Raw genomic sequence first — 17,556 nt, 5'->3', positions numbered from 1 at the left:
ATTTAGTGTAACAGTGTGACTCTGTAATTTCCCATATTCTGTCTCCTTCCCCAACAGTTGGTATAGTGTCCCTCATGTGAGAATTGCCAAAGGAAACACGGTGGGAAAATTATCCCTACAGGAAGAAGGGGAACAAGGAAGAGGGTTCCCTATAGAGTGATGGGGAATGAGGAAGAGTGATCCTGAGAGGATGATGGGGATGGGGAAGAGAGATCCCACAGGATGAAGGAGGGTGGGGAAGAGTGATCTCATAGGGGGATGGAGGATGGAGAAGAGACAATCCACAGCATGAAGCGGAATGAAGACGAGTGATCGGGGGTTGGAAGAGAGATCACCACAGGGGAAAGGGTGATGGAAGGCTGTGGAGAAGCGAATGCACAGGATGAATGGGACTTGTGCAGAGAGGTTCCACAAGAGTATAGCGTTGAGTAAAGATGTTCCCACAAGAGGAGGTGATGCAGAAGTAGATCCATGGGAGAGGTTGGTCTGAACTGAGGTCCACAATCAGGAGAAAAGATGCCCACATGGTGACTGGGTATCGGGTATGGAGTATGTACTGGGTACAGGTGGAGTGATGGCGATAGCAACTTGCAGGGAAGGGCAGAGGAGGACAATCTCACAGTGGTATTTCCCTACCTGTCACTGGGAAAGCCAGCTAACCCTCCCTTGTCCCTCAACGGGAAGAGGGTGTGAAGTTCCTACTCAACTCTTGCAGTCACTGTCGGTGTCGCTGTCAGCAACAGTGAGAAGGAACATTGTCAATAGACGTGTCACAGGAAGCAAGAAACATGGCCATTCCTCTGATTTACTACCATTAAACCAATGGCCGTTGTTCACTGATCTGATGAAGTCTCCAGATCCCATCAGAAAGAACCACAGAACCCTCCTGTCCTTGGGGAATTACTGACCCTTGGTCATTTGTCACAATTTTTCATAATTTGATTTACTCCATTTTTTCCCCAAGTTCCTTTACATTGAAACAACACAATGGAACAGTTTCACATTTCACAGTGAGAGAGAAATCTGGTTACCTCAACTCCTGGCACTTGTGCAGCCCGGTTCCCAGCCGCTGGATTCCTTCACACTGAATTCGGCAGTTCCAAAAATCGAGCTGTTTTATTGTATTACAGAGTCCGATGACATGAGACAGGACCGCGCAGTCAATCGGGGTCAGTGGCATTTCACAGAATGAAAGTTTTTCCACAGATCCCAGTGTGGCCTGAGCCAGTCCACGATTCTGAGACTCAAACAGGTAGTGTAATGCGTTCAGGAGCCTCCTTGTATCATCTTCACCAGCAGAGTTATATATCTGGTTTTCAACCTCCTCCTTCACCCAGTCAATCACTCGGCAGGTCGTTTGATGAGGAAATGGGCCCAGAAACTCCTCCAGGCCCCGAGCTGTCATTGGGTTGGAGAGACCAGCAACAAAACGGAGAAATACCTCAAATCGCCCATCTTTCGTGCTGTGGGCTTTAGTGAGGAATTTCAGGATATCCCCAGGATGTGGATTCAGGAATTGTGCGACTGCAGCTACAAACTCTTGGATGGTGAGGTGTGGGAATGTGTACACCACGCTCCGGGCAGAATCCTCTCTCTCCAAAAGCTCCATCAGGAACCCGGACAGGAACTGGGAAGGCTGCAGATTGCAGTTGATCAGGTCTCCATCTGTAAACACAATCTTCTTCTCGGACACTCCTTTGAAGGCCATCTGACCAACCCTGAGTAACACTTCACGGGGGTTCTCAATCTCACGGCCGTGGTTTTTGAGGATGTTGTAAATATAGTAGGAGTACAGTTGGGTGATCGTCTTGGGAACTCGCTGCGGGTCCCTGACTCGTTGTGTGAAAAAGGGGCCCAGTGCCAGGGCGAGGATCCAGCAGTAGGAGGGGTTGTAGCTCATGGTGTACAGGATGTCGTTCTCCTTCACATAATTGAAAACAGCTTCCGCCACCGTCTGATCTTCAAAATGTCTGATGAAATATTTCTTCCGTTCCTCATCAACAAATCCCAGGATTTCAGCCCAGACACTGATCTTCGCCTTTTCCAATAAATGTAACGCAGTGGGGCGGGTGGTCACCAGCACTGAACACCCTGGGAGCAGCTTGCCCTGGATTAAACTGTACACAATGTCAGACACCTTGCACTTGAATTCAGGATCTGTGCATGTGGACTGAGCCTCTGTGTCTCTCCGACTGTCAGCAAAATCAATTGTGTCATTGAATTCATCCAAACCATCAAATATAAACAGCAATCCCTTTGGGTTCTTCCAGACTTCTCTCAGGAAATTCCCAAAGTAAGGATGCTGATCCAGAATCAGTTCCTTCAGGTTTATTCGACAGTTAATACTGTTTAAATCACGAAATTTGAAACTGAAGACAAACTGGAACTGTTGGTATATTATCCCCGTGGCCCAGTCATAAACAATCTTTTGTACCATTGTTGTTTTCCCGATCCCTGGCGCTCCCGCCACTGCTGCTGAACTCCCAGATTTGGATTTACTCCGGGAAAAGCTGCTCTGGAACAACTGATCACTCCGGATTTTTTCCAACTCTCCGCGGAGATGTTTCTCTCTACACTCCTCGTGGTCTCTGCCTCTTGCTAGCAGCTCATGTTCCACCAGTGTCCGAACTCGAACAGTAGAAATAACCGTGAGCTCAGCGTATCGATCAACCAGCTGGAAAATCTTCACCTTCTCCGTCATCAGGATCGTGTTCACTTTCAGTGTTTCAGTTTCTGCCCGCAGAGTCTCCTTGTGTTTCTGTTGAACATCTTCCATGGGAACAGAGAACATATTCAAGATGTTAAATGGCTCATCTGACAAAGAACTTTATAACTGCATTTCAACATTCAGTGTTTGAGATTACGTGAATAAATTCAATGCTTCCATGGATATTAGGACAGAAAGTAAAATTCTGTTCACAGACACCGGCATTGACAGTAACGGATGTCCCTGGAAATGTCCAATCCTCATTTTCTGGTTCTAGTTATTTGTGAAAGTGAACATTCCCCTGATTGCACTTTTTGAGGAAGCTTAAACAAGCATCACTCCCCACTAACATCTTAACTACGTTCTACAGAGGAGTGGTTGAGAGTGTGCTGACCTTTTGCATCACAACCACCAGGTTGTGGAGTACCAACTCCAGCTGCAGTGCTGCCGACAGAAAACCTTGCAGAGGGCTGTTAGGGGAACAGAGAAGGTTATTGGGGTCTCCCTATCTTCTGTCCAAGACGTCTTTCAGAGTCGATGCCTCCAGAAGACACGATACATCATTAAAGACCCCGCACACCCTCTCCATGAACTGTTTGTTCTTCTGCCATCAGGCAAACGTTACAGGAGCATCAAAACTAAAACCACAAGGCTGCTAAACAGCTTCCTCCCACAGGCAGTCAGATTGCTAAATAGCTGCTCGATCTGACTCTACTTTGGACATTTTTAACTGCACTGGACACTTGTAACTTGATTTTAACTGACATGTGGCTGTTGTGTTTTTCTTTTTATTGTTGTGTTTACTATTTATTGTTGCGTTTGTTATGTTATGATTGCATTGCTCCTGGGGAAACGCTGTCTCATTCTGCCCTGCAGAGCTGATGTACAGTTAGAATGACAATAAAGTTTTCGAATCTTGAATATTCTATTGCAATCCTGACTGCACTCCCGTTACAACATTTCACTATATTTAAAGCATTGCTTGCATCATTAACAGACGATGTTAATATTGATCTGGTGTGGAAATATGGAGAGCAGGACACTGTGCATTTTGTCAAAGCTGTACACTGGGGAGTCACAGGTGTCCACTGCTCTTGCATCAAAACAGGAGCAGAATATGCGGGAAATACTCAGGTCGGGCAGCGTCTGGGGGAGAATCACATTGAAGTTGTGGATCGATAACCCATCGGAATGATAAGAAAGAAAATGGGTGCTTTCCAATTCCAATGGGTAGTTTTCAATCGCAGTGATGGAGGATTGATGGAAAGATGAAATCTGTGATAATGGAAGAAACCACAAGCGTCTGTCTCAGTGATGTACATCGTGTCTGTGGGCGAGGGTGGTGAAGTCTTGGCAAATGCTACTCATCAGTCTTGCTCTTGGGGTGTGGGGCTCTGTCTAATGAGGCCTCCGTCTGTCAGAGTCGACCGTAGATGTCCTGCCCCTGCAAGCCGGGACACTCCGATATGGAGAGGAAGCTTTTGCCGATGTAGCAAGCTCCCTCTCTCCATGCATCTGATGAACACAAGGGATCGGCAGAGACTGACATAGCTTGGCACCAGAGGTGTCATAGGATATGCCAGTCTGCGTTGAACACCATTTAACACTGACTTAGGGGTTCCAGGTCAAGAATTTTCCCACTGGGTTTACTCCCAAACTCTTCCCCATGAGGGGTACAGTTGCAAGGCAGCGGAGCTTTGAGATCAGAGTTTTCTTGTTCCTGGGTGAGCTGCCAATCACAGCCGATGAGCCCCATCTGAACAAAGCGACTGGCTGTAAGGCATCAGTAACCCACCTTTGCCCCTTCTCCTGTCAGAAGAAACGCTTTACCAGGCTTAGAGGCTGAACCACACGTGAAGGGCAGGAGCTGGACAGAGGCTACTTGCCACTGGGATCATTTAATAGGACGTGGCAGCTCATCCGCACTGCCAACCCCCCCGGGTATAACAATCTTAAGCAACCAAGGGGCACTGTATTTTTGGCAATCAATCTGTAAATTAGTTTATTATTGTCACATGCACCACTGTAAAATGGAAAACTTTTCTGCATGCGATCCGTACAGATCATCATATCACATCGGTGCAATGAGGTCGTAGAATGAGTCGACTGTACTTCCTTAGAAGGTTGGCGTCATTCAATGTCTGTAGTGAGATGCTGAAGATGTTCTATAGGTCAGTTGTGGAGAGCGCCCTCTTCTTTGTGGTGGCGTGTTGGGGAGGAAGCATTAAGAAGAGGGACGCCTCACGTCTTAATAAGCTGGTAAGGAAGGCGGGCTCTGTCGTGGGCAAAGTACTGGAGAGTTTAACATCGGTAGCTGAGCGAAGGGCGCTGAGTAGGCTACGGTCAATTATGGAAAACTCTGAACATCCTCTACATAGCACCATCCAGAGACAGAGAAGCAGTTTCAGCGACAGGTTACTATCGATGCAATGCTCCTCAGACAGGATGAAGAGGTCAATACTCCCCAATGCCATTAGGCTTTACAATTCAACCGCCAGGACTTAAGAACCTTTTTAAAGCTATTATTAATGCTTTTTGAGATAGTGATTTAGATGCATATCATATTTTTTTACTGAGTTAAGTATTGTATGTAATTAGTTTTGCTACAACAAGTGTATGGGACATTGGAAAAAAAAAAGTTGAATTTCCCCATGGGGATGAATAAAGTATCTATCTATCTATCTATCTATCTATCTGTCACCAAGACCAAGGAGATGGTAGTGGACTTTAGGAGATCTAGGCCTCATATGGAGCCAGTGATCATTAATGGAGAATGTGTGGAGCAGGTTAAGACCTACATGTATCTGGGAGTACAGTTAGACGAGAAGCTAGACTGGACTGCCAACACAGATGCCTTGTGCAGGAAGGCACAGAGTCGAATGTACTTCCTAAGAAGGTTGGCGTCATTCAATGTTTGTAGTGAGATGCTGAAGATTTTCTATAGGTCAGTTGTGGAGAGCGCCCTCTTCTTTGTGGTGGCATGTTGGGGAGGAAGCATTAAGAAGAGGGACGCCTCACGTCTTAATAAGCTGGTAAGGAAGGCGGGCTCTGTCGTGGGCAAAGTACTGGAGAGTTTAACATCGGTAGCTGAGCGAAGGGCGCTGAGTAGGCTACGGTCAATTATGGATAACTCTGAACATCCTCTACATAGCACCATCCTGAGACAGAGAAGCAGTTTCAGCGACAGGTTACTATCGATGCAATGCTCCTCAGACAGGATGAAGAGGTCAATACTCCCCAATGCCATTAGGCTTTACAATTCTACCGCCAGGACGTAAGAACTTTTTAAAGCTATTATTAATGCTTTTTGAGATGGTGATTTAGATGTATATCACATTTTTTTACTGAGTTAAGTATTGTATGTAATTAGTTTTGCTACAACAAGTGTATGGGACATTGGAAAAAAGTTGAATTTCCCCATGGGGATGAATAAAGTATCTATCTATCTATCTATCTATCTATCTATCTATCTATCTATCTATCTATCTATCTATCTATCTATCTATCTATCTATCTATCTATCTATCTATCTATCTATCTATCTAGAAGGAAAAATGGAACAGGATAGTTCAGGGAAACAGTGTTTCAGTTGCCGAGAAAATGCAGTGCAGGCAGACAATAAGGTAGAAGGTCAAAGGATCATTGGGAGGTCAGCGTTGAGTTTTTTTTGGGACGATGTCCCTAAACTGTAGAATTCAACACCTAAACCTACAGTACTGTGCAGGTCTAAGGTGTATATTAGGACTGACACATTTTGTCTTTCATTTTCTAGTTTGCACTTTATCCCGTTGTGATGCGGTTTGAACGGCATCGTCTGGATGAAAGGTGCTTTATAAATAAGTTATTATTATTATTATTATTATTATTATTATTATTATTATTATTATTATTATTATTATTATCATCATCATCTTAGCCTAAACTGGTAAAACTTGAGGTACAGGCATAGCCAAGCACACTCATGTCTCAATTGATAGGAGAATTCTGACTATTCTCGTGGTGTATAGTATCGAGGGTTTTCGAAGATTTACACAAGTATTGCCGTGTGGGCCTAATTTATTAATACTATTCTGTAAAGCCTTTAGGATGATACCAGTTAATGATATTACGATTGGGATAACGAATACCCTGTTCGTCTTCCATAGTCATTCATTTTGTCCTTTTAATTCAACATATTTCTGGCATTTTTTTACTAATTCATTTCTGTAAGCTATGTGTGTTTGGAATGGCTATATATATTTAAAAAGTTGCTTTTGCTTGTTTATTCTGTAAAATTACATCCGAACGCATATCATGGATTATGCTATCTGAAATAATGATCGGACGCAGTATGATATGAAGGACTCCGATAGGACTCTAAAAGTGGAGCAGGCTTGTACTTACTGCAAGTTGTGGTGTTTTTCATCAGTTGTAGTTTAAGCAATGTTTTTGTGAACGTTGTCCACCACTTGACTGTGCTTGTGCAAGTAATGAGATTCAGTTAAACTACTGCAGGATCTTGTAAAGTCGGATTGTTTCTGGTTTCTCTTGTAATTTTCAGCATTTATCGTCATGAACCTATTGGTCGTTTATTCTGTATTTTTGATAACTACATGTGTTAACAACCTTGTCCTGTATTGCGACAATGATCCCTTCTGTTTCTGGGAAGAGTTCTCCAACTCTGAGCCAAGGGCTCGACGCTTCCTTGTCGACATCTAGTCGGCTCAGATCGTGTGGTTGTCTTCCACGGGGAGTCAGACTCTTCCATTGGTTAGCGTTTTATGACAGTTTCTTCATGTTTTATGGGTTAAGCCTTCATTTTCGTTCAGTGATGTGTACCCCTTATTGGATTTGCATATGCTTGTACGGAGTGCTGAATCCTGCTTGCGTTATAAAAATATGTCAATAGAGCTAATTGTGGATTTCAGAAAAGGCGAGATGAGGGAACACAACACACCAGTCCTCATAAAGTTATCTGATGTGGAAAGAGTGAACAATTCCAAATTCCTGGCTGTCAGTATCTCCCACTATCTAACCTGGACCCAATATATCGATGCAGCTACAAAGAAGGCACAACAGTGACTATATTTCATCAGGAGTTTCCAACATCACTCGAATATTTCTACAGGTGTAACTTGGAGAGCATTGTAACTGGCTGCATCACCGTCTGGTTCATGGGGACTACTGCACACGATCAGAGTAAGGCGTACACTCAACGATTCAGAACAACTTCTCCTCTGCCATCCAGTTTCTGAATGGACATTGGACCCATCGATACTGTTTCACTAATCTCTTTTTAAATTTCTATTTCTGCACTACTTATTTAGTTTAATATTTCATATAATCACACGGACATGGATAGCTCTATATGTTCAACTTCCAGGCCCTGAAGCCGCTTTGCTGCTCAGCCAGATCCACCGTCTGACAGGCCACATGTCTCGCATGGATAACTCCAGGTTACCGAAAGCAGTACTCTACGGAGAACTCTCTCAGGGCAAGAGAGATCGTGGTGCCCCGCGCAGGAGGTACAAGGACCAAATTAAGCAGAGGCTTTCTCAGGCAAATATGGAAGTCAATGAGTGGCAGCCGCTGATCCACGGAAAAACCAAGAATTTTGAGGAACCCAGAAGAGCGACTGCTGAAAAGAAGAGGGGATGCAAGAAGGATCCAACTATCCAAGCGCCTGCATCCCAGCTGCCCCTCTGTCCCAACTGCTCCCGGGTCTGCAGATCCAGAATTGGCCCCTACAGTCACCAACAATCGTGTCGTCATCCAGTGCCACCACCCTCCCCCCCCCTACACACACACAGACACAGACACAGACACACACACACACACACACACACACACACACACACACACACACACACACACACACACACACACACACACACACATTTGGGAAGAGAACAGGATTTAGGGTATGTTTCATGATCATTAATGCTTGGTGGAACCCCGGAATGCCCATTCCCTCAAATCCTTTTGTTCCCCGGATCTGGAGTACCTGGTGCTGCTGTATAAACCTTTCTGGCTACCAAGGGAGTTCCCGGCTGTTATTATCACAACTGTGTAATAACAACATCCCCCAGTTGTGTGTTATTGTCACAGAGGGGGGATGCTTCCCTTCAGAAATCGGTCAGGACTTCCCAAACCACAACATTTGTATCAACAGTTCCGTGTAAACAGCACTTGCCGTGTGACCGACTGCTTACAATGCCGGTGATCAGCAGGAGCTCAAGAAATTCAGCTCTGATCTGTGCAAAGTCATCCAGGCAGCGAAACGACAATACAGAGATCGCATTCAGGCACAACTCTCCACCAACAACACACACAGCTTATGGCAAGCTCTGCACCCCAATGCAGACTTCAGAGCTAAGTGCTGTGGTGCTGCCAACATCGCTGCCTGTCTCCCAGAGGATCTAAGTCTCTTTACTCTCGGTTTGATATCGCCAACACTGAGACCCCGAGGAGAGCCGACAAAGCGACCTGCACATTGGCCATCTCTGAGGATGAAGTTCGCAGATGTTTCCAACGAGTGGACAGTCGCAAGGTTGAGGGACCGGACGGCGTCCCAGGGCGGGTACTCAGGATGCGCGCGGCACAACTGGCAGGTGTATTTACGGATATTTTTAATCACACCCTCTCCCAGTGAAGAGTTCCCTCCTGCTTCAAATCATCCACCATTGTTCCTGTACCTAAAACGACTAAGGCAACATGCCTGAACGTTTGAGTCCTGTCGCACTCACCTCAGTAATAAGCAAATGCTTTGAGAGGCTGGTCAAGGACTGCATCTGCAGCTTGTTACCACCCACACTGGACCCCCTACAATTCACCTACCTACACAACCGATCAACAGATGACACAATAGCCACTGCTCTGCACACCTCTTTAAACATCTGGAGAAGAGGGATGCTTATGTGAGAATGATGTTATTAGACTACAGTTCAGCATTCAACACCATAGTTCCCTCCAGGCTCGACAAGAAGCTCAGAGACCTCGGCCTTGACCCTGCCTAGTGCAGCTGGATCCTGGACTTCCTGTCAGATCGCCGGCAGGTGGTAAGAGTGGGCTCCCTCATCTCTGCCCCTCTGCCCCTCAACACAGGAGCCCCTCAGGGCTGTGTCAGAAGCACCCTCCTTTACTCTCTGTATGCGCATGACTGTGTCGCCACCCACAGCTCCAATCTGCTAATTAAATTTGCTGAGTATACTATATTTATTGGCCAAATCTCAAGTAATAACGAGGCAGCCTACACAGAAGAAGTCATCAGCCTGACACACTGGTGTCAAGAAAACAACTTCTCCCTCAATGTCGCAAAGACAAAGGAGCTGGATGCAATGTCGCAAAGACAAGAGGAATGGAGATAGGCTAACCCCCACTGATATCAATGGATCTGGGGTTGAGACAGTGAACAGCTTTAAGTTCCTTGGCATTCACATCACTGAGGACCTCACGTGGTCTGTACACATCAATTGTGTGGTGAAAAAAGGCACAACAGCACCTCCTTCACCTCAGATAGAACCATAGAACCGTAGAACATTACAGCACAGCCATTCCTGACTGTGCCAAACCATTTTTCTGCCTAGTCGCACTGACCAGCACCTGGCCCATATCCCTCCATACACCTCTCATCCATATACCTGTCCAGGTTTTTCTTAAATGTCAAAAGTGAGCCCGCATTCACCACTTCAGCTGGCAGCTCATTCCACACTCCCACCACTCTCTGCGTGAAGAAGCACCTGCCCCAATGTTCCCTTTAAACTTTTCCCCTTCACCCTTAACCCATGACCTCTGTTTTTTTTCTCCCCTAGCCTCAGTGGAAAAAGCCTGCTTGTATCCCCTCTACCTATACCCATCATAATTTTAAACACCTCTATCAAATCACTTCTCATTCTCCTACATGCCAGGGAATAAAGTTCTAACCTATCCAAACCTTCTCTGTAACTCAGTTTCTCAAGTCCGGGCAACATCTTTGTAAACCTTCTCTGCACTCTTTCAACCTTATTAATATCCCTCCTGTAATTCGGTGACCAAAACTGCATACAATACCCCAAATTCGGTCTCGCTAATGTGTTATACAACCTCACCATTACATTCCAACTCTTATACTCAGTACTTTGATTTATAAAGGCCGATGTACCAAAAGCTCTGTTTACGACCCTATCTACTTGTGACGCCACTTTTAGGGAATTATGTATCTATACTCCCAGATCCCTCTGCTCTACTGCCCTCCTCTGTGTTCTGCCATTTACCTTGTATGTTCTAATTTGGTTTGATCTTCCGAAGTGCAATACCTCACACTTGTCCGCATTAAACTCCATCTGCCATTTTACATCCCATTCCCCCAACTGGTCCAGATCCCTCTGCAAGCTTTGAAAACCTTCCTCACTGTCCACTACACCTCCAATCTTTGTATCATTAGCAAATTTGCTGATCCAATTTGCCACATTATCATCCAGATCATTGATATAGATGACAAATAAGAATGGACCCAGCACTGATCCCCGTGGCACATCACTGGTCACAGGCCTCCACTCAGAGTAGCAATCTTCCACTACCACTCTCTGGCTTCTTTCATTGAGCCAATGTCTGATGCAATTTACTACCTCTCCATGTATACCTAGCGACTGAATCTTCCTAACTAACCTCCCATGCGGGACCTTGCCAAAAGCCTTTCTGAAGTCCATGTATATAACATCCACTGCTTTCCCTTCATCCACTTTCCTGGAAACTTCCTCGAAAAGCTCTAATGGATTGGTTAAACATGACGCATAAAGCCATACTGACTTTTTCTAATAAGTCCCTGTCTACCGAAATACCTGGAGACCTTATCTCTTAGTATTCCTTCCAATAATTTACCTACTACCGATGTCAAACTTACCGGCCTATAATTTCATGGCTTACATTTTGAGCCTTTTTTAAACAACAGAACTACATGAGCTATCCTTCAATCCTCTGGCACCCGGTCCGTGGATATCGACATAATACTTATGCCAGGGCCACTGCAATTTCAACGTTAGTCTCCTTCAAGGTCCGAGTGAATACCCCGTCAGGTCCTGGGGATTTATTTACTCTGATTTGCCTCAAGACAGAAAGTACCTCCTCCTCTTTAATCTGCATAACTTCCATGACCTCCCTACTTGTTTGCCTTGTTTCCATAGACTCTATTCCAGTTTCCTTAGTAAATAGAGATGCAATATACCCATTTAAGATCTCCCCCATTTCTTTTGGTTCCATACATAGCCGACCACTCTGATCTTCAAGAGGACCAATTTTATCCCTTACTATCCTATTGCTCTTAACATACCTGTAGACGTTCTTAAAATTATCGTTCTCCCTGACTGCCAAAGCAACCTCATGTCTTCTTTTAGCCCTCCTGATTTCTTTCTTAAGTATTTTCTTACTCTTTGTATAGTCCTCAAGCATCTTACTTCCTCCCTGTTGCCTATACATGTTATACATCTCTCTCTTCTTCTTTATCAGAGTCCCAATATCCCTCGATAACCAAGGCTTTTTATTCCTATTCTTTTTGCCTTCAACCATGACAGGAACATACAAACTCTACACTCTCAAAATTTCTCCTTTGAAGGCCTCCCACTTACAAATCACATCATTGCCAGAGAACAACCTGTCCCAATCTACGATTTTTAGATCCCTTCTCATTTCTTCAAATTTGGCCTTTTTCAGTTTTAGAACGTCAACCCGAGGACCAGATCTATCTTTATCCATGATCAAGTTGAAACTAATGACGTTATTATCACTGGAAGGAAAGTGTTCCCCGATACACACTTCCGTCACCTGCCCTAACTCATTTCATAATAGGAGATCTAATATTGCATCCTCCCTAGTTGGTACATCTATATATTGATTTAGAAAACTTTCCTGAACACATGTTGCAAACTCTAACCCATCTAGACCTTTAACAGGATGGGAGTCCCAAGCAATGTGTGGAAAATTAAAATCCTCTACAATGACAAATTTCTGTCTCCTGCAGTTGTCTGTTATCTCTCTGCAAATTTGCTCCTCCAAATCTCGCTAACTATTGGGTAGTCCATAATACAACCCTATTAATGTGGTCATACCTTCCGGTTTCTCAGCTCCACCCATAGGGCCTCAGTAGACAAGCCATCTAATCTATCCTGCCGAAGCACTGCTGTAATATTTTCCCTGACTAGCAAAGCCGCCACCCACGCTTTATCCCTCTGTCTCTATCACGTCTGAAACATTGGAACCCTGGAACATTGAGCTGCCAGTCCTGCCCCTCCTGTAGCCAAGTTTCAGTAATGGCTATGATGTGATAATTCCATGTGTCAATCCAGGCCCTCAGCTCGTCTGCCTTTCCTGCAATACTCCACGCTTTGAAATATACACACCTCAGAATATTATTACTACAACCCACAACCTTGCTATTTGTGGCTTTGCATGAACTACCACCATTATTTATGTTTACCACCGTTCCACTATCTACTCTGGCACTCTGGTTCCCATCCCTCTGCCAATCTAGTTTAAACCCTCCCCAATAACACTAGCAAACCTCCCTGCAAGTATATTGGTCCCCTTGTAGTTCAGGTGTAACCCGTCTCTCTTGTACAGGTCCCACCTGCCCCAGAAGAGGTCCCAATGATCTAGAAATCTGAAACCCTGCCGCCTACTCCAGTTTCTCAGCCACGTGTTCATCTGCCAGAGCATCGCACTCTTACCCTCACTGGCACGTGGCACAGGAAGCAATCCGGAGATTACTACCCTCTATGTCCTGTTTTTCAACTTCCTACCAAGCTCTCTGTACTCACTCTTCAGGACACCCTGACTCTTTCTACCTATGGCATTGGTACCGATGTGTAGCACGAAATTTGGCTGATCACCCTCCCACCTCAGAATACTGTGCAGGCGATCAGAGACATCCCTGACCCTGGCACCCGGGAGGCAACAAACCATCCGGGAGTCTCTGTTACGACATTAGAATCTCCTGTCTGTACTCTTGACTATGGAGTCCCCTATCACTACCGCTCTCCTCTTCTTCCTCCCCCCGTTCTGCACTGCAGCACCAGATTCAGTGCCAGAGATCCGGCTGCCGCAGTTTGTCCCAGGCAATCCTTCCCCCCAACAGTATCCAAATTGGTATACCTGTTCTGGAGGGGAATGGCCACAGGGGAACACTGCAGTAACTGCCCTTTCCCCTTCCCTCGCCTGACGGTAACCCAATTACCTGTGCCCTGTTCCTTAGGTGTAACTACCTCCTGGAAGCTACTATCTATAAACTGCTCAGTCTTTCGAATGATCCGGAGGTCATCCAGCTCCTGCTCCAGTTCCCTAACGCGGTCTGTTAGGAGCTGCAGCTGGGTGCACTTCTTGCAGGTGTCGTTGTCAGGGACACCGGATGTCTCCCTGACTTCACACATCCTGCAAGAGGAGCATTCCAACATCCTGCCTGGCTTATTCTCTAGTCTGAACAAAAAAAAACAAAAAAAAACAGCAAAACAGATGGTTGAGATGGTTGAGGACATTTGGGATGGGCCCCTAAATTTTGTGCATCCTGACTGGCTGCATTCTCTCAATCGCAGGACTCTGCAGAGAGTGGTGCAGACAGCCCAGTGCATCTGTAGATGTGAACTTCCTACTATTTCAGAGACAGGGGGTAAAAAGTGCCCGAAGGATCATTCTGGACCCAAGTCTCACCAAGCACAAACTGTTCCAGTTGCTACCATCCGGGAAATGGTACTGCAGTGTTAAAGCCAGGACCAACAGGCTCCGCGACAGCTTCTTCCATCAGGCCATCAGACTGATTAAGTCATGCTGATACAATTCTATTTCTACAATTGTATACATAAATACACGCTCACCGCACATGCTTTACTGTAATTGTGCTGCTGGTGCAGAAAAACAATTTTCACGAAATGTGTCCATGATTTTAACCCTGACCCTGAAAATTTTTATCTGGCTGTTGTCTCATTTTTTTAATCTGTTATTCATCATCCTCATACTGTCCTCGTTCATATCAGTCTTCGCGCATTCCAGTACACATGGAGTTTTCCAGAAATTGATATTTAAGTTCTTATTTTTCTTTGCATATTTCCGGATCCGTTTCAGAGCAGGATATTATACCAAACCAATACGTCAATATGGGCACAGTGAGTGTTCACCATCTTTGTTATATTTTTACTGTTCAGCTCTGTTTGGCAGATTTTCTTGATCCTCGATGTAAATTCAAAGTTTGTTCAGCCTTGTAGTAAATTCAGATTTTCTTCAGCCTTGAAGTAAATTTTGTTGGAAGGTTTTCCTTTATCACACGATTATCTATTTTCTTTGCTTATTGATATCCTAAATATACGTATCATACTCTATTGCATTGTATCCTGATGCTCTGTTTGATATTCTTCCGGTTCTATTGCACCTTTCTTTATGTTTAATCATGTTCTGTACTTTCCTAGTCTAAAGTTCATGCTTATATATTTGGAAATTAGTTCCATTATTTGAATTATTTGTTTCAGCTTTACTGATGCAAGAGCAAATAATTTAAAATCATCAATGTATAACTGTGTCAAGGTATAATTCGTATTTTCTTCTGATTAGATACCTGATTTTGTCTATTTCAGTAAATTATGAGTGGGCTTAAAGCTAGACAAAACCATAGTGTGCTTAGTGAGTCTCTCTGGAAAATCCCTCCATTTATTTTGATAGTGGTCGTTCCTCTGTGGTTGTTAATAGGACGTTTATTTTAGGCGAATGCTTCATCGGATGTTGCAGAAATTTTACAAGTATTGTTTGAATTTTATATATATTTGGAACTTCTCTTAAACACACGAGGAAAAGAATCAGATGTGGTTTTTTTTTGATAGACAATATAACACTGAAAGATTTCTGCTTTCCACAGGGTTTGAAATAGAATTACATGATCTTTTATCTGTTGTTCAAACCCGAACGGTATTCTGTCTGCTGTCCTCTGAGTATATTGTGGTTATCTAAGTTGTTATCTGAGTCGTAATTAGTTACGGGATGTACGATGCTATAATTTTAGATATAAAATTGTCTTATTATTATTAAGAGCTAATAATAACATAGTAGGTGACCATTTAGTAGTCTTATAAATGCAGAATAAAGCTGTCGTTGAGGCTGGTGGTACATACCTTCAGCCTTTAATATGTTCTGCCCCATGGGAGTATGACAGAGAGGATGTATGAGGTGGTTTGGGGTTCAGTAGCAAGGCTTTGTGTCGGGTTTGTGTCTTGCCAGCTTGATTGAGTTCCTCCAGGAGGTGACAAAGGTGATGGATGAAGTTACACATGGAAATTGTCTACTTATATATTGGTAGAGTCTTTGACAAGATCCCACATGGGAGGCTCATACAGAAAATTAACATGCTTGAGAACTGTGGGGAATTGGCCTGGCTGCCGGGGACCCAAACGGGGAGAAATTTATTGGCTGGCGGGTGGTGAATCGGTGAAATTATTGCCATAGACACCTCATTGAGTATATTTAAAATGCAGGTCGATATGTTCCTGATTAGGAAAAGTGTCAACGTTTACTGGGATAGTGGGGTAGAGAGGAATTGAAGAGCAAATTCACTGAGCCGAATGGCTTAATTCTGCTCCTGGATCTAATGGCTTTCCGGAGCATCTGGAGTATTGTGTTCACATCTGATTGTCCAGCTCTTGGAAGGATTGGAGAGGGCGCAGAACAGGTTCATCAGGGTGTTGCCTGGATTCAGAGACACGTGCTACAAGTAGAGGTCTGATAAACTTGCTTTGTTTACTCTGGTGGTAGAATACAGATCTGACTGAGGTGTACAAGTTTGAGAGATAAGAGTTTGGGTCGACAGCCTGTATTTTGTCTGTTTATTTTTACATATGACTGATGTCTAATACCAGAGGGCATTTGGTTAAGGTGAGATGGGGTAAATTTACAGCAATTGTGGGTAGCTTTTTAACAGAGTTGTCGGTGCCTGGAATTTATTGTTTGGGTCAACATGGCTTTGTGAAGGGAAGGTCGTGCCTCACGAGGCTAATTGAGGTTTTTGAAGAGGTAACAAAAAGCAATTGATGAAGGTACGGTAGTAGATGTGGTCTACATGGATTCAGCAGAACCAACAGCTGTATTAATAGAAAAAAATATATTGTAGAATATTCAGGCTGCAAAGAGAGATTCTTTAAATTGTTACTTGAATCCAGAGATCAGCGAATGATTAATGGCGAATTTTGATTCACAAGTTTTGCCAAGTCAGAGACTAACATTTGAGATGTGGCTTGAACTGTGCATTTCATCACTCACCTATCAGCTGAGTGGGTAATTCAGATAAACCTTGGGCGATGTTCATGTATTCCTGTGGATCAGGACCTGTTTAAATATTTAAAAAAAAACATCCATGGAAACAGAGCTAAAATAATTAAAATAACTAAAATGTTTATCTCAATGTGCTTTGTGTTCAGTGTGTGGTTTTAACATACCGAGTTCCTGTATTTCCCTCAGTATCCTGTCCAACTTCGGTAACTCAGTCCTCCATGTCACAAAGGATTCCCACATCGCCCTCCGGGCCCGGGAGCCTTTGCCATTCACCAAACTGAGGAAGAGTCTGGAACTCTCTGTCCGGTTTCCCTTCGCTGTCAGTTCAGTGACTTTCTATAAAAGCAAACAATGAATTTATTGTGCAGCAGACAGACAGGCATGGAGAATGTGCAGGAAAATATCTGTTCATGGCCCCGGTAGCTTCAGAACAGATGCAGTCACTGGGCTGCTGCCTCATCCTCTCTGGGTTCAGTCATTAACAGAGAAACAATAACTGAAGGAAATTCTCAATCAATAGTGTGTAAGAATAAGGATTTACTGACATCCTGCAGTAGATGCAATGTGATTACTTTCCTCAGTCTGTCAATGTG

The 17,556-nt window shown here is 44.2% G+C and overlaps 2 protein-coding genes across 2 annotated transcripts in view; one reads left to right on the top strand and one right to left on the bottom strand.

Moving 5' to 3' along the window:
• The window catches only part of LOC140721365 (uncharacterized), a 310,112-nt gene that overhangs the window by 194,992 nt on the left and 97,564 nt on the right, over positions 1-17,556 (top strand). The window lies entirely within an intron of this gene.
• The window catches only part of LOC140721385 (NACHT, LRR and PYD domains-containing protein 3-like), a 49,444-nt gene that overhangs the window by 1,787 nt on the left and 30,101 nt on the right, over positions 1-17,556 (bottom strand). Inside the window, exons 7-9 of the mRNA XM_073036228.1 lie at positions 17,128-17,299; positions 16,952-17,017; positions 1,032-2,769 (exon numbers count right to left, since the gene is read on the bottom strand). Coding sequence (XP_072892329.1) covers positions 1,032-2,769; positions 16,952-17,017; positions 17,128-17,299 — 1,976 coding nt within the window. The remainder of the gene's footprint in view (positions 1-1,031; positions 2,770-16,951; positions 17,018-17,127; positions 17,300-17,556) is intronic.

The sequence above is a fragment of the Hemitrygon akajei genome, unplaced genomic scaffold, assembly GCF_048418815.1.
Source record: "Hemitrygon akajei unplaced genomic scaffold, sHemAka1.3 Scf000054, whole genome shotgun sequence".
NCBI classification, from domain to species: Eukaryota; Metazoa; Chordata; class Chondrichthyes; order Myliobatiformes; family Dasyatidae; genus Hemitrygon; species Hemitrygon akajei.
This window is presented reverse-complemented; position numbering and strand designations above follow the sequence as displayed.